General features: G+C 44.3%; 1 protein-coding gene across 1 annotated transcript in view; it reads right to left on the bottom strand.

Moving 5' to 3' along the window:
• Positions 1-520: 520 nt before the first annotated feature.
• The window catches only part of Ddc (dopa decarboxylase), an 88,495-nt gene continuing 62,769 nt past the window's right edge, over positions 521-26,246 (bottom strand). Inside the window, exons 8-15 of the mRNA XM_021210836.2 lie at positions 25,667-25,761; positions 22,022-22,089; positions 15,453-15,529; positions 11,321-11,340; positions 8,655-8,753; positions 5,783-5,884; positions 1,623-1,840; positions 521-924 (exon numbers count right to left, since the gene is read on the bottom strand). Of these exons, the coding sequence (XP_021066495.1) occupies positions 1,640-1,840; positions 5,783-5,884; positions 8,655-8,753; positions 11,321-11,340; positions 15,453-15,529; positions 22,022-22,089; positions 25,667-25,761 (662 nt within the window). The 3' untranslated portion in view covers positions 521-924; positions 1,623-1,639. The remainder of the gene's footprint in view (positions 925-1,622; positions 1,841-5,782; positions 5,885-8,654; positions 8,754-11,320; positions 11,341-15,452; positions 15,530-22,021; positions 22,090-25,666; positions 25,762-26,246) is intronic.

Raw genomic sequence — 26,246 nt, 5'->3', positions numbered from 1 at the left:
ACACACACACACACACACACACACACACACACACTTAAAAATAAATCTACAAAAACATAACTTTTGGGCTGGTGAGATGGCTCAGTGGGTAAGAGCACCCGACTGCTCTTCCNAAGGTCCNNAGTTCAAATCCCAGCAACCACATGGTGGCTCACAACCATCCGTAACAAGATCTGACGCCCTCTTCTGGAGTGTCTGAAGACAGCTACAGTGTACTTACATATAATAAATAAATAAATCTTTAAAAAAAAAAACAAAACAAAACAAAAACATAATTTTTTCTAAAACCAGAATCATTCCATATAAAGATCAGAGATTATTTGAGTAAATACCTAGAAACTGAACTCATGAAATCTAAGCAGAACTTGAGTGTTGTTAGTGATTCTGAACAGTGACTGACATATACCAGGCTTTCATTAAACACACGATGACAAAGTGTCTGAAAAGGTTAGTCAAGTTCACATGAATGAGTGTAACAATACACTGATACAGTGTAAAACAAGATGCTTACTCAATACAATTAGTATTGCACATGGATTGTTTATTTAGTATTTAGCCACACAGAGGACAAGTTAACAGCCATAGATATAATCTGAAGGTAAGACCAAAGACTGCCTGGAAAACATTTCTATAAGCCTATCCTGCCACCAATGACCTTATGAGCACAAAGACATCTTATGAGCAAAAGAAGTCACGTCACGGTCACACAAAGAACAGAAGCTAGAGCCACACAGAAAATACTTCTCCCTGGATAATACAGAAAATATTTTTTCATTGATAAGTCACCAAAAAGTCAGTCAGAGGTTTCTGGTTAATTTTGGAGACATACATGACATCACATATAATCATGATTTCACAAAGACGGAGTGGTAGTTAGTTTTCTCTTTCCAGTTTTCAGATAAACTTCTTTTCAACTTTTGATCTCTATGGGAGAAAAAAAAAATAGCAAGAATTTAGAGGCTAACTTAGAAATAAAGAGAGCTGGCAATGTAGCTCAGTGGTAGTGCACCTGCCTAGAAGGCCAAGATCCTTGGTCCTTTCCTGACACTACAGAAACAAAAATAAAATAATAAAAATTGGAAATTTCTGTACTTCTAAGCTGACTTCAGAGAAGGAATACACTGTTTCTGTGGTGACCAATACAATAGATCATTTTAACAGAAGAGCTCATGTTACCATCTGACATCTCTAATGATAAATTTTATAAATTACTCTGGCTACAATTCATCCTCTCTGATAAGCAGCATGGAAGCCTGCCTGCCCTTCCTTACCATCACAGTCTGGGTCTTTCCTGACGGTCACATGAAAAATCCCATTTACAGTTTTCATGTAGCTAAAGCTTATTTGGATAGTTGCTTTGGTCAGTGCTGTTTGGGGGAATTCTGAAGGGAAAGTATACAGCAAGATCTATGCACTATTTTATATATAAGCCCACAGAAATGAATACAAATTCACTCTGTAGAATTCTGGCACATAACATTCTGCCTCTCCCGACTGATTATGATACAGTTTTCTCTTCCTCACTGCACAGCTGCTTAGCACTAAGTGGCCATGCTGGGACTGAGCTGGAATCCTGATGCCTCCACAAGGAAGACAGAATGTCCCTGGTGCAGCTAGCTTACCTGAAGCAGCTCTGCTTTCATTCTTTCTCTGCCCTCAGCACACTGCTTGCTAGATCACTGATGTGCTTCCAGGCCAGATGCACGTGGGCAGACTCCACAGTGCGAGCGCACACAGCAAAGCGTAGCACAAACTTGTCTCGGAGACGACACGGAACCAAGTGGATTTTCTTGGCGCTGTTTATTCTTTGTAAGAGAGTTTCATTCAACTCATTAGAGCCCTGGGGGAATTAGAAGGCAGATCCATTGTATAACACAAAGTCTAGTAACACCTAGAGATGGTAGACGACGAAGAAACCATCTTTACTTTTCTTTTATGTGCAAGATGGCAGAAAGTTTGATGAAATGACTAACATGGGTTTAAAGAACTTTTGAGATAAATTCTCCCTGAGATAGCGTTTCTCAGCGCTCTGTATTATCAGAAGTTGACCTTCTTATCCTCCAAGTTTGTTTAAAAAAGATGAAGGTCCCTGGAGGCACTGTCAGCAAATAGATGAGGATAAACTATGTGACCCTGTCTCTGGTACACTAGACCAGCTTTAGATACATTGGAACCCACGGGAGGTCTCAACAACAGAGACAATGGAGCCCCCAGGCAAGGCTAGCTGTTTCCCAGAAGAATCTCTAAAGGGCATTTGTAAGTACGGGAATGGGGGATTATGGATAATCTCTATACAGCTTCTCTAGAAAGAGAATAGTCAACAAGCTGGAGACACAGAGGCCAGAGCCCTCCACTCCCAATGACTAACCAGAGATAAGAGGACCTTATCTAACAACACACAGCCAGCCATCACTTTCCAGCTGGGCCCCAAGTAGACAGGCTGGTAGCTGTTCTCTGCCTATTTCTTTACTCCTTTGTATAACTGTTATGAAATGGCTTCCAAGCTGCTAAGCCTTTCAGTCTAGCAAAATGTACCAAGGGGCTGGTTTCAGGCGTCACTCCCTAATCATAAGACCCTTGCAAGGCTAGACCATGTATCTGGATTTTAAGGGTCAAGAGGTAGGAGGATGCATGGAAAGGAAACTTACCCCTGCCTGGACCATGGTAGCTGAACACTTGCTGGATCCTGAGAACTGCTCTTGGCCTTGGACAGATTCACAAGCCTCTAGCTTTAGGTCTCAGTGTGACATCTAAGAAAATCTTTTGTGTATAGTGAGGGAACTATAGGCTATTCATATTGTTGGTATAGATACTGTGACTGGGCAATAAGGTCCTATTCAAGGAAGAATGATACACACACACACACACACACACACACACACACACACACACACATATCTGTGAGAGCACACACTTGAAATTCATATAACACAGAAAACAAAAGCCAGTTATTGAAGGAAAAGTTGTGTGCTGTTTTCAATTGCTTTAGGTTAGAAAGCTTTTCCAAGAAGCAGGACCAGAAAGCAAACAGAAATAATCAGAGATGCAATAATGAAAAGGCAAAAGTAGGGCTAGAGAGATGACTTAGCGGTTAAGAGCACTGACTATTCTCTCAGAGGTCCTGAGTTCAATTCCCAGCAACCACATGGTGGCTGTCAACTATCTGTAATGAGATCCAAAGCCTGTTTCTGGAGTGTCTGAAGACAGCCACAGTGTACTCACATACATAAAATAAGTAAATACGTTTTTTAAAAGATTTATTTATTTATTTCATGTATGCGGGTACACTGTCTCTGTCTTCAGACAGAGGGCATTGGATGCCCATTACAGATGGTTATGAGCCACCATGTGGTTTCTGGGAATCGAACTCGGGACCTCTGGGAAAGCAGACAGTGTTCTTAATCACTGAGCCACCTTTCCAGCCCTGGATACATTTTCTTAAAGGCAAAATTAAGATAAGTAAGATAAAAGGAGTCTGGCTAGGGAGGAAAGAGTGACTATGCCATTGTAATGTCTCATGCTTTATGTCTAATATTGGGCCACAAGGGCCAGAAATTATAGCTTTGTGGTAGTTGCTTAGCACCTGTGAGACCCTGGTTTTAATCCCCAATGCCACAAAAATGAATTTTGTATAGTGGATGCTACTTTAAGTCAGCAGAGTGGTGCATACCTGTAACCTCACCTTTTGAGAATGAAGATGAGAAAATCTGTTCAAGATAGTCTTAGACTATATAGCCAGTTTGAGATAGCCTGGGCTACATGAGATTCTGTCTCAATAAGTAAGCAGCCACAGTATATGCTTCTTGAACCCATCAAGAATGGAGAGGGTTGGCCGGGCGTGGTGGCGCATGCCTTTAATCCCAGCACTTGAGAGGCAGAGGCAGGCAGATTTCTGAGTTCAAGGCCAGCCTGGTCTACAGAGTGAGTTCCAGGACAGCCAGGGCTATACAAAGAAACCCTGTCTCGAGAAAACCAAAAATAAATAAATAAATAAATATAAATAAAACGGAGAGGGTTGCAATCAAATGGGAAAAGACAAGGACAAGGTGGCAAATCACACAATATAGTTATACAGGCAAAAAATTAAGAAATAGTGTTTGGCTAACATGCTTCCTTAAGAAAAAAAGGCATAATCGTGTCAAGGAGACAACAAAGGTTCACAGAAGAAAAGGTTTCTTAGCCACAGAGCAAAGAGTCTGGAGGGTTCTCTGTGTGTGAGGGCTGTGCACACTACCAGGCATGTGAGAAAGAGCAAAATCTGAGGCAAAGTGTATTTGGTATAATCCTAAATGATACAAGTCTACCAATAGTCTTAGCCTGGACTACAACATCATGTCAAGAATGAACCAGACAATCACAAAGGCAATATTATGTAGAGGTCTTTAAGGAAGACAAACATGTTCTAAAATTATATTGTGGTGATGACCTCACAACCCTATAGCAATACCTGAAATCACTCAAATGTATAAGCTAAAGGCCAACATGAATTACATCTCAATAAAACTATTAAAATTAAAATATAAGCGTCCTGCGAAACTGAAAAGATCTTACAGCAGCCCACAGCAATGAAAACAAATACTTGAGGGACAAAGAAGTCAACACAGTATCAACGCCAATGTTGGTAGCCCTGCCATAGCCCGTGCCCCACACAAGCTACCTATGGCCCACTTTCTTGGCCATTCTATACATCTTCCTTAGAATTTACATTTTATGCTTGCAGAAAGCATGGGGCTCCTCTCTAGCACTCACGTCATAATGCTTGTGCTTGATCCTTCTAGAATCTCCCAAACTTAGATCTCATCTCAAACCTTTAAGAATCAAGATGAGGGAAGGATGTGGTACAGGGGTTGCAACACCATGAAAATGATGTATCCCAGGTTGCTCCTTCTCGTGATCGCTGTCTAAGCTTGGACAAGGCGGTCTCCTGAAGACCTTTTGAACTGATTCAGAAACTTCCAGTCAAGTGTAGTGGCATGCGTCTGCAGACCCAACTACTTGGGAGGCTTGCAAGTTTCAGGTCAGCCTGAGTAATATCTTGGAGCCTTCGTCTCTTAGTTTTTAGAAGGGGAGAAAAAGGAGGCAGTTTCTGGGGATGTAGCATAGTGTGAACTTGTCCTGAATCTGTTAAGCTCTGGGTTCCATCCCAGTACTGTAAAAAGGAGGAGAGGAAGGCGAGGAGGAAGAAAACAAAACATAAAACTGCTGGCCTATTAAAAGCCATCTTAGTAATGGCCAGAGCATCTGGTTTCGTTTATAAGACAGTGACGAGCAGGGCCTTTTGAGTAACATGGTTGTGTAAGTCTCTGCTAAGATAGCTCACTCCCATGCCGATCTGGGCAGGCTTCCCTCCGAAGGAGAACACAGAATGCCGGTACCCCCTCTGTGCAGGAATCTTGTGGAGGTATATATAGCCAGATGACAAGGACAGTGGGGTTTGTTTATCAACCCGGCTCCCAGATGTGCTGATGCCGTGTGTCCACAGGTGACCTGGTTACTGAGGCCACAGGCAACTCAGCAGCGGATTACAGTTCCAGAGGTATTGGATGGACTCTTGGCATTGGGTCTAGAGGAAAGCATCCAATCACATCAGAGGAAACTGGGCAGCAAGTCCATGGAGGGGAGTCTACTGGGCCAGTCAGCCAGCCAGCCCAGCCTGCTTAGCACCACAGGTCATGTTCTGTAGCCCTTGGCAACTGGTATACAACTTTGCCTGTGGATGTCATGAATAATACTTTTATCGTGTTCAACAAAAACAAAGATGGCTGACATTGGCGTAACATACCTTTAGCCGGAAGCAGACCAACCCAAGAATGACTTCTGTGCAAATTTCAAAGCGAGGGTCCTGGCGTACCAGTGACTCAAACTCATGAGACAGCTCAACGTGCTGGAAAAAGGGAAGGGAAACTTGCTGTCTTTCTCATCACAACTTAAGCCTAATCCTGGCCACCCAGTACCTTATAGAACTACACATCTATTAGTCATTCAGATGTGCTGATCAATGTCCTGCATCCTCATCAGCATTCCCCACATAGGTTGAGAAGAAACTCATTTGCCCTATACCACAAGAATTCCAGTTTCCTCAAAAAAAAAAAAAAAAAAAAAAAAAAAAGTACTCATTTTCTTCTGTCCATGGATCTGTTTTAACCCCCTTTCTTTCGTAATTTTATAATAAACATTTATAAAGAAGTAGTTGAAGATTCTAAAAGAAAAAAAAGGCCACCTTGACCTCCTCATGATAGGTTTATTAATTTGTAGATAGGAAACTGAGACCCTGCAAGAACTCATGTCATAGCATAGGCTTCAGTCATACCCGGGCTCAGCTGAGCTTCACATCGGCTGTATCTGATGTGGACACTAGGGTATCACTTCTACAGTAAGTGGGAGAGTGATCCCAGCCTGATTCCAACTTACAGACAGGAATCACCCAAACCTGCCACATTTAAGAGCTGTGTACCCTCCATCTGGTGTGATGGAGTGTGCCTGTGATCACAGCACCTGGAAGATTCTATGAGTCTGAGGTCAACCTCATACTGATCGACATACTGAGCCCCAGGCCAACCAAGGCTGCATATTGAGACCCTATCTCCAAAATAATAAAATAATTAAAAGAAAAAAAAAAAAAAAAAAAGGCTAGGTGATCTCACGGAATACACCGACTTATTTAATCTCTAGATGTTTAAAGAATGCAAAAACTGATTAAAACCACATATGAACATTTGTTCACTGTCCAAGGGCACACTTAGCTAATTGGAACCTCCTGGAATCCAGCACTGGCTTACCACAAGGCCCATCCTTTAGAGGAGCTGAAGCACACGCAGCTTGCTTGGTCATAAATGCCACAGAAGCAATTGTCTCAAGTCTTCCCACCAGAGGGCACCAAAGATTCAGGACTAAAATGCTCTTCAATTAGCTCAAGCCTAGGAACGCCATCTTTGACCATTCCTATGGTCTCCTGTGAAGGCTGAATTGGGGCCTTTCCAGAAAGAGGTGTGGTGTGTCTTTAACCTGGCACAAGCTAATCACAGTGAGCTGTCCTGAACTGAGAGTCATCACCACCTTCGACTGATAAACCACTCGGGGTTTCTTTCTTATTACACACAAGTTGACTCACCCTCCTTATCCTGTTTGCAATTGGATCAGGGACTATCTAGAAATCTACACACACTCTAGGTTTCTAGTTCTTTCCCCTGTGTAGCTTCTTACAATGCCTGATGTTTGCATACATTTCCTTACAACAGTTTTGTGATCTGGACGGATGCCAGTTTATAAGAGACGGGTACTCTTCTAACAATTGCTTTTCTGCATCCTGTCATAGAAGAGGGGCCTGAGACACTCAGCCCCTGCCTTTAGCTGCACATCTGGTAACGCAGTGGGACTTAAGGGGAAAGCTGTCACCACCACAGGCTGGAAACCACAGGCATGCTTGCCTCATCAAGATGATGTTGTGGCTTAGAAAGGACTCAGCTGAAGTCATTGGCCCTCTGCATCTGACTAAATGAGTAGACAAGTCCTGGCTCATACTCAGGCCTTAGCTGTTGAAAAAAAGAAAGAAAGAAAAAAAAGTAGGGTAGTAGGACTTAGAATAATCAGTGGCTTCTCAAGCTAGTTTAATGCGTATCATAGTGACCTGGGTGGCTTGTTGGAAGAGAAGTTCCATACTGCCCAGAAAGCCTCCTTGAGACAAAAGGACTAGATGGCATCTATCCCAACCAACTGAAAGGTTTTCTTAGTTGGGGAGGTTTTGGGCTTTTGTTGTTGTTGTTGTTTGTTTGTTTGTTTGCTTGCTTGCTTGCTTGTTTTGTTTCATTCTGTTTGGTGGTAGTGGGGAGAAAAACATTATGTTCTCACTACTAGTATTGCTACGTCAAAATTACTGCTGGATGGATATGTGGAAAACATTAAATTTACACACTGCTTTTAATTAACTTCCTGGAGCTGATAACCTATATTCTAATGAAAGTGTCTTAGAAGACACATAGGACCAGTTTGTGAGTGCCTTAATCGTAAAGACCCAAGCTACAGCCTGATTCCAACGCTGTGCTTAAGAAAAAAGAAAAAAAACGCTCTTTCAGACAACAGCAGATCATGGCCGCCCTCACTCTTTGCAGCCTGAACTTTCCAGCCCAGGGGCTGGGCTTCCCCTCCCCCAGAAGCTCTTTCCTATGTAATCCAGACATTTTGGCCTCTCGCTCCCCCTCACTCCCCCCTCTCTGCATTCTCGCTCCCTGCACGCGCATGCGCATGCTCTTTCTCGCTTTCTCTTCCCCCTCCCCTCTGTCTCCCTCCTCGTGGCGCCTAGTTCCTTGGGACCAGTGAACCCGCCCCAGAGCTGTTTCCCAAGAAACCTGCCTTTATTCAAACCAGGTTTGAATTGACTTGTTTCACTGGGGGAGAATAACTTATCACATCCATTCCTCTGTCCCCAAAAGGCCTGTCCCTTCTAGGAAATTGTCTATCTCAGCTTGTATATGAAAATTCTGATGCCCTCATGTTTATGAAAGGGTCTCATGATGTACTTTTCAGAGCTTATCCCTGTTGTTAGGCAATGCATGATGGTGTTTGCTCACAAAGACACCTGAATTCGTTTCTGAGTTTCCTACGACCGACTGACCAACCGTTAGAACATTACTCAGATAAACAAAGAAGGCAGTCACCTTTCGGATGTAAGCCTGCAGCCCCTTGACTCCGTACATTCTAAAAACAAACCACATTTTCAAAGAGCGAAATCGCCGTCCCAGTGGGATCTGCCAGTGCTGAAATAAAATATAAAGAACCCGTCAGTGAGAACCGTGCAAACAGCCAGGCTCCTTTTCGGCTTCCCAGTCGGCCGGCTTCTTCTGGAAGCAGCCAGTTTCCTATAGAATGCCCGTTTCCCAGCCGGGATGGCGTACAACTTGGTGTGTGAGCTGGGGAGAGGAGGAGAAGGTGCCTTCACATCCTGTGGAGACGAGGACAGAAGAAACACCGAACGAGAGGCACTGAACTTTACTATTTTCCAATGCACGGATGCCTGCTGAGTACACCCCAGAGGAGGCACTCCAGGAAGAAATAGGAAAGATGTGGTCCTGCCCTAGGCAGCTTCCGAGGGGGCAGGAGGTCATCCAGGCAGAGAGAGAGGGTGCTGAACCCCTTGTGTGTCTGCCTCTCTCTGCCTGGATGCACTGAAGCTGCACTCTGAAACAGTATCAGCGCCTTTGTCTCACTGACCTCTGGGGAGTGACCCCTAATACCCTTTTACCAAAGGAGCCTGCCTCTGCTTCTCCTAGCTTTTCCAGACGGTCATCTGACAGGCTGTTCACACTGGCTCCTCACATTCTTCTTGATGGTGATGGATGATGGTTGGAAATGCAATAAAAGCACGTAGGAAAGGGCAGGCATGAGACACAGGCCAGTCGGGAGGATAGCCTTGCACTACTTCCTGGCTTTCTTTGAAATTCTTTTACTTGAGCTTACAAAGGGCAGGCTGGGGGAGGGGAGCTCTTTACTTCTTATCTAGTCCCTTGGCTCCAGTCTCGAGGAGAGAAAGAGCAGTCCCCCTTCTGGGTGGTGTTCTACAGTTGGGAAAAGCACCCTAAACTCCACCGCTGTCTGCCATCACAGATACGACTACGAATTAGCCTTAGATACAATTAAGAATGAGCTCAGTGCTGCTTCTAGGAAAATAAAGTTTATTTTTAAATGCAGTTGTTCCTCCCTGAATCATGAAATTTGAGACAACACCAAATGTATATATGCTGTTTTCCCTATACACATATGCCTATGGTATAGTTGCTTTTTGTTTGAGGTACAGTCTCATGTAGCCCCAGCTGGCATGGACTTAGTAGGCTAGGTTGGTAGGCTACCTCCTGCCCCTGCCTCCTGAGTACTGGGGTTAAATCTGTGCACCATCACACTTTACTCCCTAGTTTAATTCCTTATTATTAAACTGTCTCTGTCTGAAGGCCTTTCCTGAGCTGTTATGCAGCAGTTCTACAATTTTACCAAGTATATAAAATCAGAATGAGACAATAAGGCCATAGGATGTGCAAAATATGCAGGGTTTTTTTTTTTTTTTTTCATTTTGCTTCTGCACAGTTTAAGTACCATTGTGGGGAAGGGGACATCTGACCTCATGCCAAGTTCACTTAAAATAATGGAGGTTCTGTTGACAATTGCTTACAGACTTGCCAAGCTCTGTTTAACGTAGCGCTTTTCCTCTCAAAAGTCTGGCATTCGTACCCCCACAAAAGTAATATGAAACCTCAAGCCCACAGCAGTGTCAGGATGAAAAAATTTTAAGTGATCTTATCCTCAAACTACTCTTAATGTTAGTCTCATAGCATCCCTTAAATTGTGCTTTCTAAAAGGTAACTTGGATCCTTACTAGGGGTAGCGTGTACAAAGTTAAGGGAGAAAATGCAGTGTTCTCTTGGCCATACCCATAGCTGTACAAGTCCTGGCTTTTCCCCAGAGTAAAAGCTTCCATGAGACTCTGGCCTGGGGGGAAGATAGAATAGAGATTCTCTGGTGACCTGCACCTGCCAGCCTGCAGCTGTCATCAGAAGAAGGAAGGGAGGGTACTCTGTGCCTAGGAGAGGTGACCGCTACCCCTTATTATCAGTGGCTGACATACCGCCCCAAGAATTTAGACACACTGCTTCGGACAAGATCCTTTGATAGTGTCTTATGTTCACCATGCGCACCTGCCTCCCCACCCAGCAAATAAGCCAGGTCAGATTTTTTTTTTTTGTCAGAGAGGCAGCAGATGAAGTGGGCCCCTTCATGTTCTGAGAGAGACAGCAGATGCAGTGGGCCCCTCATGTTCCCGGCCTGGCTTGGCTTCTATTCTTGGAAGAAACCTCCCAGCATTACTTGCGGTTCCAAATTCCTTTCCAGAGCAAAGCTGGGACAACCTGGTGTTTTCAAAATCCAGAAAACATTTGTGGTGAATAAAAAAAAATAATAATAAAATAAAATAAAAATGGAGAAAGAAGTAAAGTGAGTAGAGGAAAGTCTGCCAAGACTGCGATCTCCTGTCCAAGAGGCTGGCTCTTCCCTGACTTTGCCCTAGCACTCCCCAGGACACTGCCCCAAGTACAGGCAGAAGGCAGAAGAAAGGGCCACGTGGGCTGTGGAGACAGACCCTTGATGGACGTGGCAGAGCTGCTTACTGCAAAGCCACCTAATATGTCTGTCAGAACACATTTAGGAGGTGCCTCTTGTGGCCCCCTGCTCTGGAACTGAACGGAACAGAATGTGGGAGGGGGAGACAGCAGCAGCACTGCAGGGAGCCCTTGGCACCTCAGAGTTTGGATTTCAGTGGGCAAAACCACTCACTTACCCTGTAGTCAGTGATGAATCCTGGAGAAAAGAGAAAGACAAAAAGCAGCCATTAGAGAGAGGCCATCAGAAGAAAAGGTATCTTTTCTTCCTCCAGGCTTATGTTATAAATGATGACTTCTGTGGCAGACATGAAACTATCCAAGGACTGGCTAGGGCTATGTGTTCTCTGTGCCTCATTCGAGGTAACTGACTCAAGGGGAGTCCCTGGAAGCAGGATGCCCAGGACGCATTTGGAAGGCTGAATTATTAATGGAGCTAGTGATACAAAGAATGATTCAAATAATAAGGCAGTGGGGGATTCTCATCTCCATGTTCAAGGGTGTTGGCTGGCATCTGGCACAGAGCAGCTGCTCTATACACTCTGAGTCAAATTCCTTCTTATCCTGGACTCAGTACTCCCACATGGGTTCTGAAAAGCCTGTTTAGCACTCTGATGTTCTCTGGTGCCTACAGCCCTAGATCCCAGGACAGCATGGGGAAGAAAGCCCTGTGGGAAGTCACAAACCACAGTTTCTAGAGCGTCCTGGACACAGACTAGGGGAAAACACAAAGGCTGGCTGCAGCCCTGTTGGGCACAATAGGAACTCAGGCTCCTTGGACATCTCTCCCAGAAACGCAGGCCAAGCAAAGCATGCTGCAGCTTGCACACGCCCCTGCTTTCTAGGCAATAGCAACTGCAGCATGGTGGTTTCAGCTGGAACAACCTAACATACCCACTATGCACTGCACTCCACAGGAGGGTTCACATTCTCTATCCAAGATTTCTGAAGTAATTATTTGACTTCTATTGGGGCTCAGAAAAGTCTAGGCCTTTTCTTAACTAGGATAAGGTAACCATGTTGGGGACATGCATAACTACTGGTCTCAGCCTATCTTTTAAGTGACTCAGAGACGGGGTCTTCAACTCCCATCCCACACTCTGACCTTTTCTCTGGAGCCTCTTGTCAGCAACGGAGCTCATAAACAAACTTGATAGCAGTGGCATGGTGACAAAAAAATAACCTGAGAGTGACTCATAAAGGCCCAAGGTACCTGGCCACAACTACATGACTCATAAGTGAAAATGAATGTTTGACGTCGCCGCCTCAGAGCATATGTGCCTGAGCCATCTGATACAATACCGCTAGTCACATTCAGCTATTTTAATCTAGTTGTTGTGTGGAACTAAAGGAAATCGAAAAGGTAGTTCTGCCAGATGAGCCATCTTTCAAGTGTCATCTTCCGCGCTGTGGGTTAGCGACTGCCATCTACAGAATTGTAGAGCATTTCATTTCAGGAAACACAGTGGAAGGAAGGTACACTGGCTGCTTTAAGGAGAAGGATTTAGACATAGTGGCTTTTAGAATGAGAGGAGAGCACACAGGTGGCAATCTGCTTCTTTGTGAGTCTGTTCCACTGGGGTTGAGGGGGCACTGCCCTCAACATCTGAGCTCCTTGTACAATCACTTAGAGCTGGCAGCAACAATGCCTGCCCCTCCCCTACACCAGCAAGTTCCTATGATTACAGCTGTTTACATACTGTGGACTGCTTATTAGGTCTTCCATGCCTACTACATCTTTAACCCTTCATGATTTATTTTGGTGTAGGCAGCTTGTAAATGAGACCTTAAAGCAATAAAATCAGGCAATGTTTAAAACCGTGAGAAATACAATATATTGACAATTGTGGTTTAAATGACAAATGTCTCCCATGGGCTCATAGATTTGAACACTTGGTCCCCAGTTTGTGGTATTGTTTAAGGAGGTTATAGAGCCTTTGAGAGGCAGAGCCTTGTTGGAGATATGTCATCACTGGGGGGGCGGGGGGACTTTTTATAGCCTCGCCTGCTTCCTGTTCTCATTCTCTCTGCTTTCTGTATGTGGATGAGACCGTGACCTGTTCCTGTCCAGCCTGTTGTCAGGCTTTTCCCACCACAATAGACATTACCCCTCTGGAACTGTAAGCCAAAATAAACACTTTTCTAGGTTGCTTTTGTTAGTGATATTTTATTGTAGCAACAGAAAAGTAATTAATACAGAAATATTTGCATTTGGAGTGTTGAATTAGGAAATCTAGTGTTAACATTGACTCTTTTTTCCACTTTGCAAAATAGATCTTTATTAACACAGATTATATCTGAAAAGCCCACTTAATGAGAGCAATGATTTCCCTCTTTTGGCAGCAGAAGTCAGCATTTTCTGTTATATAAAAATCTCAGGCTGGAGATACAGGCTCGGTTGGTAGAATGGTTGCCCAGCATGCATGAAAACCTGGGCTTGATCCCCAGAATCATAAACTGGGTGTGGTGGCACATTTCTGTAATCCCAACACTAGGGAGGTGGAGGCAAGACCATTACAAGTGTGAGACACCATCCTTGGCTACACAGTTGAGCAGAAATACTGTCAGGGAAATGTGGATTTCTGCTCTCTTGGTGCCCTTCAGAACCCAGCCTACATTCATGATTTTGTACTGGAGGGTGTGGCCTACAAAAAAGGATAGTAGGAACATAGAACGTGGCCGTGTGTGTGTGTGTGTGTGTGTGTGTGTGTGTGTGTTTTAAAGAATTCAGCTGTGTTGTATACCAGAATTCAATGAGGAGATAGACAGTGGCAGAATGTCCCCAGGAAGGTTTTGTCAGTACCTTAAGCCACTGTTCTAATTTCAGTAGATAGTGACTGTAAAGAAGTGGTTTATAGGCCGGGCATGGTGGTGCACACTTTTAATCCCAGCACTCGGGAGGCAGAGGCAGGCGGATTTCTGAGTTCGAGGCCAGCTTGGACTACAAAGTGAGTTCCAGGACAGCCAAGGCTACACAGAGAAACCCTGTCTTGAAAAAAAAAAAAAAACAAAAACAAAAACAAAAAAAGAAGTGGTTTATAGTCAGGAGGTGGTGGCACATGCCTTCAATCCCAGCACTTGGGAGACAAAGGCAGGCAGAGTTCGAGACCAGAGTGGTATATAAATTAAGTTCCAGGACAGCCAGAGAAACTCTGATCCCTGCTGAGAGAGAGGGAGAGAGAAGGGGAGAGAGAGGGAGAGGGAGAGGGAGAAGAAAAAGAAGAGGAGGAGGTCTGCTGTGGTGTTATTTGAAGGTGCTTGGATCCTTAAAAGGTATGGCCCATTAGAATGGTCTAAGGTCCTTGGAGATGTATACTAAAAAATGTTTTATGAGAGAGAGCCCACCAGCTTTTCTTTTCCCCTTCTCTCCCCTCTAACTTATGAAATGTAATGTGAGCACTTGTTTTTCTACATGCTCCCACCACGATGTGCTTCTTTCAACAAAGGTTCACATCGATGGGGCTGCCCCATCTTTACTTGAGCTTCTAGAACCATAAGTTAATCGCCTCGGGCATCTCACTGTAGTAACGGTCGGGTGAGGCCGACTGGCTGACTTATACCGTCACGGAGGCTCAAACACCTCATTGTGTCTGCTTTCTGCCGTGGTCTCTGGGAAGCACATGGCTTAATTAGAGGCCACCCCAGTTACTGTGGGCTTCCTGCTATGGCTTCTGAAAGGAGTCTGTGTGCCCCCTCCCCCTCCCCCCACACACTACCTCTCTCTCACTGCCTACTTGTCCTCTTCCGTAGGCAGTCTGTGCAGACACTGAGCCTCCTTAACTCTCAGGTAATCAGCTCCAGGCACAGAACACAGATTTCCCACCAAATGCAGAAGTGTGCATTGATCCAGCAGCCCTACCTAACTTTTCTTCATATTTTCTCTTCATTTCCTTTCTCTACCCGGGTTTCCTCCTTTACTTTTTTTAATTTTACTTTCTTTATGGTATTGATGGATGTTGTGGAAATACTTTTTTTAGGAAAGACATTGGCACAGTCGCTATTCTAAGTGTTTTCTGTCTTGGAAGACATGCTTTTACACGTCCCGGGGCTGATGGCTGCGGTCCTCCTGTCCTCACGCCCACGTGTCACTCAGGCTCCTGATGGCTGGGGGGCAGGGCGAGAGCCTCTGCTAGAGAAGTCCAACCCCTGCCCCCAACTCAGCACAGCACAGAGAGTAAGTCAGGAGAGCACAGAGCCCCCCACCCCCACCCCCAGTCCTGAGGAAGGTGCTATGGGCTTCTTCAGCATTCCAAGGCAGCCCTGGAAAAAAAAAACCCTAATCACACTGCATCGGCGGGCATGTCTGCTCACCTGAGTCTTGGTGACTGTGCTTCAGATAAACAGGGTCCATATTAAAGGCTCCGGTTAAGTCAGTTCTCCTCTTCACCCTGATTTGAGAGAACAAAAGATAAGGTTAGCAAACCCCAGCGGGAATAGAGATATACTAAGCAGCCGCCTGTACCCCCTCCCTTTGGCTATCAGACTTTTGAGAACCCCATTGGAATTTCCCCAGGAATGTCAAGCTGGGAAAAGAAAAGGCTAGAAGGCAGGGCCAGCCAGAGGGTAACATGTCTCCCAGAAACAGGTTTCACCCAGTTCCGAGGACTTGTCAGACCACTTTTGTAGGAGACAGTGGAGCCGGGCAGTGATGGGCTAGACCACACATTCGCCGGGGACTGCTTACTTCCGCACAGCCCTTGCTCTTTATTTAAACCTGATTTCCATGTCAGGACCCAGAAAATGTGGGTGGAACAACACTGGACCTCTTTGCTTCTCTTCTCAACGTGGCCACGCTGAGGAAACTTTTTGTTGTTGTTTATCATTATTATGTCTCTTAATTGGCACATTGAGGGTAGGTGAGCAAGCCTAGCTTGTTAGTGCTGACAGGGCCCAGGCTCTGCGCCTGAAAACTCAGAGTACACACTTTGCTGAACAGATAGCACCGTCCTGGGCTCTACACGGTGCTGGCTGCTGTTGCTTCACCTTTTGTATTTGGTATTGCGTTTGCGGTTTTGCCTTTGATTTCCAGCACTCGGGACTGTTTCAGTGTGGCTTTCTCTGTGTTGATTTTGCCGTATTTTTTGTTTTACTGCTCTGGAGATCACATTCAGGGTCTTGTTCATTCTAAGTAAGCCACATCAGCAGCCCATCTCTGTGAGCCTCCTTTGTATTTCTGATCATTGATGGGACTGGCTACTTTTTACTAAGAGGCTTTGTATTGGTCACTGCATCCAAGTGGCACACATGCACGTTAAATAATAAATGAATAAACAAATAAATAATAAAAAGTCTTTTTAAATATATTCAAACTTAGGGTCAGGCATAGTGAGAGGCACATGCCTTTAGTTTTATCCAGCAGGGGGATTTTACCCGAATGCCTTTCTGAACCTACTGTGACAACTGTTTCTTTTCTCTTTCTTTCTTTCTTTCTTTCTTTCTTTCTTTCTTTCTTTCTTTCTTTCTTTCTTTCTTTCTCTTTCTCTCTCTCTCTCTCTCTCTCTCTCTTTCTTTCTTTTCTTCTTTCTTTCTTTTTATATGGAATACAAGTTATTCAGGGCATGGAGAGAGGAGTTGAGGGGGTAGTAGAGACAGAGAAAGGCAGAAGGGGGGCAGTAGAGGCCAGCCATGAGCACGTGGAGAGGGGGAAGGGGGCCAGGGAGAGAGGGGGAAGGGGGTGAAAAAGAGAGCAAGAGAGTAACTGTTTCTTTAACATGATAAATGACATTTTCTAACATTCTAAAACACACACACACACACACACACACACACACACATCTGGAATACACTCACGCTGGACCATTACACTCCTTTGTTAAATAGCACTGGGTTTTACTGAAGGGGTTTTGCAGTGAAGGAGTACTTAGGCAAGCAGACCAGGGCCAAGGGCTGCTGCAAAAAAATCAGACCACACAACAGACAGCACACAAGAGATTTATTAACCTAGAATTCAAAAATCTGAGTTTGTGGGGTTATTCTGTGCTTTTTCTTCCTGGGGTCCTCACCCGGTTTTCTGAAACTAACTTGATAACATAAAGGACATTTGCTGATCCCTGAAAACTACATTTGTGATTGAATTGACATCTCTCCCGACTGACTGCAGAGCAGCCAACATTGAATATTTTACGGGCCTGGAGTATGAGTTTGGGGGTTTTCTGTTTACTTTTAAATCAGGTTTGGAAGAAAGAAGTTTTTGTATGTGCAGTTGTGGGCATTCTTGATCGTGTTCCTCTTGCTGTACAGTCCCAAAGTTTCTGCAGCCAAACCCTGCCATGGGCAGCTACAACTGACCAGTGTGTGCCTTATTTATTTGCTTCCTCGGCTGTGGTGCCGGGGAGTGATTCCAGGACATTGAATGTGTTAATCGAGGAGCAATCACTGAGCTACACTGAGCTATTTTCTTTTATTCATCTTTCCTGAGATCCTTTATCTAAGCACACGGGACAACGACTGATATCTGGCTTCGTTGATCCTCTCGGCAGCTCTGACAGTGAAAGGACAGACGGTAAGCCCCACTCGAAGGGGTCCAAAGATCAAATGAGCAGTAAAAGTTTATGAACAAAATAATGAACTCATTAAGAAACTATTTACTTATGCTATGATGATTGCCAGTTTCAGAAACTTCCATTATCTTGTCCATTTTAATATTAAAAGAAGTCAACCAATGTATTTATGCTACATTATGGGCAAACAGTTGGCGAAATCTCATGAAACAAAAGAGACAATTCTGTTTCAAAGATTACAAAACAAAAGACAGAGTTAAGCAAAACAAACAAAAACACCTCCAAACCAACCAAACAATTAAAAAAAAAAATCAGGGAGCGTATATATATTTGCTTCTTGTTTTAGTTAAATCTTAAAACACACCTGTAAAAAATTAACTTGGGACTGTTGATTTGTGTCACATTTTGCAGCGTCTGCGGGTTGGCCACCTGGAGCTTTTGTATTTACAGATCTCCTGCCTGCCTGACTTTGGTTTTGCTTTATTTTGACAGAGCACAACACGTGACTGCAAGGGTATGAGGGCTAGCAGGAGATCTTTTTTAAAAATTATTATTCAGTAGGTAGATGTTCGGGACAGTGCGAGAAAGATCATTGGAAAAGTTCTCGGATTTCATCCTCTGAGTGACTCCCTGCCACCACCTTAAAAGGTGCCATCTCCCCCTAAAGCCCTCTGCAAACACCCAGAGGTAGCCGCCCCCTCCCCAGCCCCCCAGCATGCCCCCACAGAACCCCTCCGTGAAGGCAGCTGGGCAGAGAAATGCCGGATGGAGATGTTGTGTCTAGCTAGTGACCTTTTGCCTTTAGGCTGTACTTTCTGGGCTAGAATTCAGGGCCTTTTGTAGTGTTCAGAGAGAAAACACAGTCAAGAACTGTTTGAGTGAAAGTTGAAGCAGAATGACTGCCTAATTTGGCCCCTCTTCACCAAAACACTACCCCTTTCTTCAGCTTCTTCAGGGCCCGTGATGAATGATCCCCGCGCATTCCCTGAGCACATCTCTGTGCCTGGGAGTGTCAGATACAAGCCGCTTCCTGTATCTGCTCTTAGATGGTATGCACAAAATTCAGGATTGTTTCTTACTCTTTACTCAACCCAGCACTTTAAGACATCAGTCCACCGGGCCTGATAAGGATCACTCTGAACCCTTTCACAAGAGAAAAATCCCTCCCCCTTCTGCCCCCAGCCCTTTCTACCTATCTCTCTATCTGTCTTTCTGAAGGAATCTTGTTTGTTGCCCAAGCTGGTCTCAAACTCCAGGCCTGAAGTAAATCTCTTATCTCAACTTCCTGAGTAGTCGAGACTGTAGGTGCATACCACCACGTATTTCTGGATTAAGTCTTAAGCTCTAGCTTCCTTACCCATAAAACAGGGCAGCAATTCCTGACCCGCAGAGCTATTCAGAGAGAGAGATAAGCCGTGAAGTGCTGCAAAAATAACAGGCATTTGCTTAGAAGGTAAAAATTCTTTTTTTTTTTTTTTTTTAAGCAAAGCCCCCGGCACTAGAGTAAATGTCTGGCATAAGGATATCTGTTTGTGGCAAGCCCTTTGTCACTTCTCACAGGGACCAGAGAAAAGCAGAATTTTGTCCATGAGGCTGGAGAACTCAGTTGTGTGCTGGCTCTTGGCAAAAGTCTGTTGTTGCCACCTACCCTGGCACAGTTCTTAAAGAAAAGCCATGCTGTGAACAACTGAGGGGCTTCCGTTCTCTGGGAGTCTCTGCTTCACTGTAGGGCCCTGTGGAACCTGGAAGTACTGAAAGTACGTGCCTTGCCGGCCCAGGGCTCCTCAGCCCTGAACCATGCTGATTATGAGAATAGCATTTTGAAAATAAGCACGTGTACCAATTTTTAAATTGAGTAGCTTATTTGAAACAAACTCAAAACCACCTTCCAATGGTTTTTGAATAACCTGCAATTCTTTCAACCAACTCTGAGGTAGGCATTGTCTGTTCCACCTCGGGCGGGGCCTTCAGGCGCGCGCATACACATTCTCACCCCTGCCTGTTCTTTCCCTATTCAGATGTCTGGTCAAATGTCACTTCCCCAAAGGGCCTTTTTCTGACCTCCCTATCATAAATAACCTGTCAGTGAATGAAAGAGCCAATTCATGGCGTCCTGAGCGCCTTTCCTCCTCACAGCTTCTCCTCTGTTCATTCCTCACCCAAATCTCTCTCTCCATCTTTCCCCCAAGCCTTTCCCCACCCCCAACCCCCGACAGCTTCCCAATCATAGACCCTGAAGCCGCCATCACCTACATTTTATGTTCTGTCGCCCACTATTTTATCTAGCTTCTTAGCTTGCATCTGTTCTCATTTTATTTCCTGGCACTCCGCGGCTAAGACCACTAGAGTATAAAATATTTTTTGTTTAAGTTCATACTGCTCAGACTCAAATGAACTATGAACTTTCTTTTAGCTGCTCTCCAAATGTTGAGTTTGAATCCTGAAGTAATTAGAAGTTACGGGCTTCAAGGCTTATTAGGTTGTAGTGGTGCAGTCTTAGTTAAGAGAATTACTGACTACTTCTTATAAAAGATACTAGGTGACTCCCTCACCCCTTCCACTAGGTGTAAACACAATCAGAAGGAATTGTGTATAAGAAAATGAACCCTAACTTACATAACAAGTCTATCAGGGCCTTAATCTTGGATTTTCAACATCTAATATTGTGAGAAATTTGTTATTGACAGAGCCCGTGGTGTTTTAGAGCAACTTGAATCAATTAACTACCTCCAAAGGCCCAGAAGATACTTATCTCCAACCTGTAGCAATATTTGTAGATGGTAGAGCCTTCCAGAGGGGAGGCCTAGTTGGAAATCTTCTGGTGTCAAGCTGTGCTTTTGAAAGTGATAATAGGAACCCAGGTCCTTCCTGCCTTTTTGGTGTCTCAGCTGGGTGTCATCAAGCAATTTCTCCATCATGTGTTTCTTCTGTGTTTCACCATAAACCATAAGGAATGGGACCTAATGGCCATAGACTTGAGTTTCTGAAACTGTAAACCCAAATGCTTTTCTTCTTTTTAAGTGGATTCTCTTCAGCATTTTGTTATAGTAACAGAAAGCGGGATAAGGCAGAGGGTGGAGGTTCCTGCATTCAGGCCTGGCCAATGTGAACACTATTCTCAGATCCCACAAGACGGCAGGAAATGGCTAACATCTAAGTGTTGCCCTATGATTTCCACAAATACTCCATGGCTTTGTGTGTGCCTGTGTACACACACACACACACACACACACACACACACACGTGCACACACTCACACATATACACACCACACACGTGTGCACACATGCACACACTCACACATACACACACTCACACCACACACATACCATACAACACACACATGCACACACTCACACACATACACACAAACCACACACACATACACCACACCATATAGCACACATACACACACACACATACCACAAATTAATAAATAATGTTAGTAAAATGTTATTAAAATTTTGGGTGAAAAGAATGTGACAGAAAAGAATTTGATTTTACAGCAGTTAAAGGACTGCAAATAAGCCACAAAAACAATACATTGATTATTTGGTAAACTGAGGGATTTGACTACATTTGTCTATATTGAGTGAGAGCTGTGCCCCTTCCTGTTTTAAAGTAAAATATCATCCATTTAATTACATTATACACTGAGCAACTTTGCAAAGTAAACATATTGAAAACATTAACCTTACATACTAACAAAATTCAAGCAAAAGCTTACCCCTGGTCATGTGAGTGATTAATCAATTTCTTACCCTGATTTTTTTTTTTTTTTTTTTTTTTTTAAATTTAAGAAACCAGTTTCATTTGTCCCTGCACCGGTCCCAGCCATTGTGTCTTAAGGTGTCATTATGTGATACTCTGCCACTTGATTTTAAAACTTCATTTTCTTACTTAGTGTAGCCAAAGTGATTACTGCATTGTTTCTTAGAATTTCCAGAGAATTTTAAAGACACAGTGCTTTATTCTCAGCAAGTACTCTTAAGCATTTAGATTGTTTAAGTGAGAGTTAGACCAAGAGACTGATGATAAATCTAAGAATAAATACACAGAAGCAACAGAATTAAATATAAGAACTGAAATTTGGTGTCTGCTCATGAGAGATAAGTCAAATGGCAGGTCGCCTGTCTCCACCTGCTCGTCCCTCAAGCTAATCTGTCGAAACAATACACTGGAGATAAAAGTTTACAGGCAGAGGAAGATTGAGCAAGAATTCCAGCAGCGCTCTGAAATGGAGGCAAACGATGGACTAAGTAATCATTAGTGCACTCCTCCATTCTCATGGGGGCCCTGGATGTGTTCTGGCAGGCCCCCCTCTCTGCTGCCACAGATTCAGGGGCCACCGCAGGTGACCAGAACAACAGAGAAACTTACCACATGGCAGAGCAGTCAAAGTTCACCAAAAGCCACTTGTGGGGGTTAAAGTTAAAGGAATCTGCAAACTGTAGAGGAAAAAAAAATGGCAAAACTAAACAATTTATTCATAGCTCTTTAGGGAGAAAGTAAGACCTTGTGTATTCTAAGAACTCGTGTTTTAGGTTCCAGGCTCTGAGATCACACCAGATGCCTCACGTGAGAGTTCAAAGCACTGGAAACCCAGAATATTCAGTTTATAAGTACCATGTCCAGAATATGAGCATTGGGCCCACAAACAGTTTGTCCTGAACCATCAATTTCCCAGGATATACGTGTCATCGTGGTGACAGGAAAGAGAAAAAAATCTGATAACTAATCTAAGGTGGTTAGAAGTACCCCACCCCCCTTTTAAAAATTTAACTGAAGGTTCTTTGGCCAGCATGACACTAGATCACAACACTTTCCATGAACCTAAGGGTTTTTTCCTCCTCAGTTTTAAAGATGAGGTCTAAGTATAGTGAACAGTTGCGCGTTTCTTGGCTGGAGGGTCACAGATAACAACTGCAACTTTGCTGACCATGCTTTCAAGGAGAAAATAGATTTCAACTGCCAACAACAGCTAGAAGGCTCCTGGGTCTCAGCTGTGCGCTGGCAAATCCAAGAGCTTCACAAAGGCTGCTTTCTGCCATTTTCCAAATGCAGGCCCCGGGTTTCTGTAACTGACTGTGTTTACTGTTGAGAGGCAATGGGTCCATCTGAATGTGGGGGATTTGGGCCTCAGAGCTTCATTTAGATAGAAACAAGACTCACTCTGCCCCGATTTCCTAAAGGGACATTTTTCAGACTTCCCAAGGCTTTGCGGGTGCTCCTCTTTATTTAATTCTAGGGACCCTCACTAAGGAGGTAGCAAAGCCCTAAGGGGTCCGATTGGTGTCAGTGATAGACATGGGGGCCAGCCGAAGCAAACTTCCATATGGACCCAAGCTGGAGGTGCCGATTCATTTCCTCCCAGGTTTCAGAAAAAGTAATTTTGAGAAGGAGACAGGAAATTACAGCAAGTTTCATTTGTTGATAAAAGGAAACAAAAGGTTAAAGCGGAGCATTGTTTGCTGGGGATTTTATTAGTTCCCTCCACTGGGGCTGATCTGTTTAAACTTCTTTCATTACGGTACAGTGATATTTTCCTCCCGCTGACAGAGAGGACGGCCCTTATCTGCAAGGGTCGGGCCACAGCAGGATATTGCGGCCGCTTATCTGACCACGGAGCAGCCGAGCCCTCAGCCAGGCAAGGAAGAGCTGTACCACTAATGGAGGAAAAATTGCAGCGAGTCCTTGTCCCCGTGAGTGCTGTGAATGGTGTCTGCTGTTGATAGGATCTGGCTGCGGTGCCCATCGCCCTGGTGGTCTGACTGTCCAGCACCCCTCTGTGAAAGGTGAAACTTCTGAGTTGTCAGTTCAGGCCGAAGAAGAGCACTGGTAGATCGGGAAACCTTAAACCAGATATCTGAACTAACGAGCTTACAGCCTAGGCCCGACTACCGGAAAGGCATAGGAGAAGTGTGGCCCTTCTTGCCTCCACTATGCTGAAGGGCAAATGGGCTTCTTGTCCCTTATCTGAAATGCTTCTTTATGTTTAAAAGTACTTACACATACAGGGTGAAGTAGATTAGCCACAGGACCCAAACTAAACATGAAATATAAGTATTCCAAGATACAGCTTCGAGGTTATTTTACTAAGTGTTCTTTACATTTCTATGTATGAGACAAAGCTTCATGGGATGGAATTTACCACTTTGGCATGATCTCAGGGCTTGGGAAGTTTCAGATTTTGGAGCACACTGGATGTTGGAGTTTGGATTAGAAACGTCACACACCATCAATCATTTCCTAGATCCAAACATCCACAAAGCTAGTGAGGGGTTTGGCATCACAATCATAGGATCAGAACTTTCCACGTGTTAACACAAACCCCAGTACTTAGTGATTTTTTTTTTAACCTCTTTCTACCTCCAAGGATGGATTCAAGTTTAACATGTATGAAATACTCAGCAAGGGAATACTGACTGCGTAAGAGAGTAAGTGATCGTAGCGGGCATAGAAACCACAATGCTATTGGCTCATCAGCAAGAAGGGGGATTATTCTCTTCAAAGATGGGACAATTTGTATTCCATACCTTTGACAGTCGCTTTTCTGTTATTACAGTCTTATGAGAATTCAAAACAGTAATTAGAAAATTGATCGGCAAGCCTGACGTGCAAGCAGAAAGAGGTTTAGGGGGGAGTTTCTTTAAGCCCTGGTGAAACATAATGAAAGCATCTAATGCGTGCTCAGTTTCCTGTGCACTACACTCTTCTTAAACTCTTTAAGTGTGATTAACGCAGCCACTCCTAAGGCTAACCGCACAAAGGAGTCATCACTGGTAAATCTACTTTAGGATATGATGGAGGATACTGACCTGCCCAAGGGCACATAGCCATTCCAGTCGGGATGGGTTGAAGCCCGCTTGCTGATCCAGCCTCCCTTAGAAAGTGAAGTCGCAGGAAACCTCCTCTTCCAAGAAGAAAGAAGTTCTTTTCGGGCTAAAGCACTGACTCCCCCAACTTAGCATCTCCCTCCTTGGACACACGTCTACAGGAGGCCTCTTGGGATTCTTCAGTGCATTGATCTGCTAGTGGCCAGGTGGAAAAGCTTCCTATTCTGTGGCTAGCCCAACAGTAGAATTCTGCCCAAGTCTGGAAAAATGGACCACAGGGCCCATCTGTGTCAAGTCTGTTAAGTTTGCACTTTTATGCTCTGTAGCTCTGGGGAGAGTGAGTCCTGGCTAACTGTTTTGATTGTTACTTCTCAAGAAAGAATTTCATTTGGGATGACGGGATACACTTTGCAATTTTCAGAATAGTCCATGGGTCATTTAAATGCATTGGTGACTTTCTGTGGAATATTGGCCACTGTGACTGGCCATCTTACTCAGGTATATGAGAAGAACGTGAACAACTCATTGAGCCAGATTGTAGGGGATTACAGGTTGACATTTTAAAATATTGTTTGACTGGAATGCATAGCAATTTTATTTTACTCATAAATATTTTTCCATGGCTTTATAGGTATAAGTCTAACCTATGATGCACAGCTCTACCCAGGATTTGTAGCAACTGGAAAATAGCTGTCTGCCTCAGGAGTGCTTCAAAAGTCAGCCTGCATGACTGGAATGTCCTGAGCCCCTGTCCTGAGGTACTATATTTATTAAGTGAATTTTCATTTTTTAAAAAAATTATGTGTATGGGGGCACAGTCTGTGTACATGTATGGAGTACAGGGGTGCACAAGACAGAGGCATCAGTCTCCTAGAGTTGCAGTTATGAGAGTAGCTGCTGGAAATCAAACTCAGGTCCTCTATAAGAACAGTACACACGTTTATTCCCTGATTAATTTCTCTGGCTCCCCTGGGGGCATTTAATTTCTAATAACCATTGCAACTGGCTAGAAAGTAGTTTGCTGAAATAAGCCAAAGCAATAAGAGTTGGGGTGTCCAATTCTTACAAAAGGAGGTTTCACTGACGACTCTGGGTAGCAGTTTTGCTCAGTGGTAGCCAGGTACACAGGAGGCCAGCAGGTTTGATTTCCAGTGCAAAACCAAAAGACCTCACCGAGCGGCTTACTCACCTCCACACCATTCAGAAGATACCGAAACTCAGGACAGATAAAGGCACTGCCCGCGTAAGCAGCATCAATGTGCAGCCACACACCCTCCTGGTTGCCTAGCAGCAGAAGGAAAAGGTGAGTTCTCCTCTGGACACACCCCCACCTTGTGTGTCTAGCATACGTACCACTTACATATAGCTTATCCATAGTACTTGTGGAACAAAGAGCTGGATCTCCAAAAGACCCTCCCATCAGGAGGCTAAAACTTAGGGCAGGGGTACCAACTGCTGGCCAACCCATCAGCTGCCCAGAAAGTGTTTAGCAAGAGGTGGACACACAAGCAACCACTGAGCATAGTACTGAGGCCAGCACAGCTCCCCTACTGCTCCCCTACATTCTCTTCTGGTTTCCATCTTCCTCATTCCACACATCTTGAGTGCACTCCCCCATTGTATTTGCTACCTCTTTTCAAGTCCTCCTTTCAGAAACAGCCTTAGGACACATGACCCATACTCGGATGGTCTTAGTAGTCAGTTTGGCCAGATTTGGAATCACTCAGAAAGGCAAAGGTCTTGTCCTGTCTGTGAGGACGTTTCTAAGG

The sequence above is a fragment of the Mus pahari genome, chromosome 13, assembly GCF_900095145.1.
Source record: "Mus pahari chromosome 13, PAHARI_EIJ_v1.1, whole genome shotgun sequence".
Classification (NCBI taxonomy): domain Eukaryota; kingdom Metazoa; phylum Chordata; class Mammalia; order Rodentia; family Muridae; genus Mus; species Mus pahari.
Note: the sequence above shows the minus strand (reverse complement) of the source record. Positions and strands in the feature narration are given on the sequence as shown.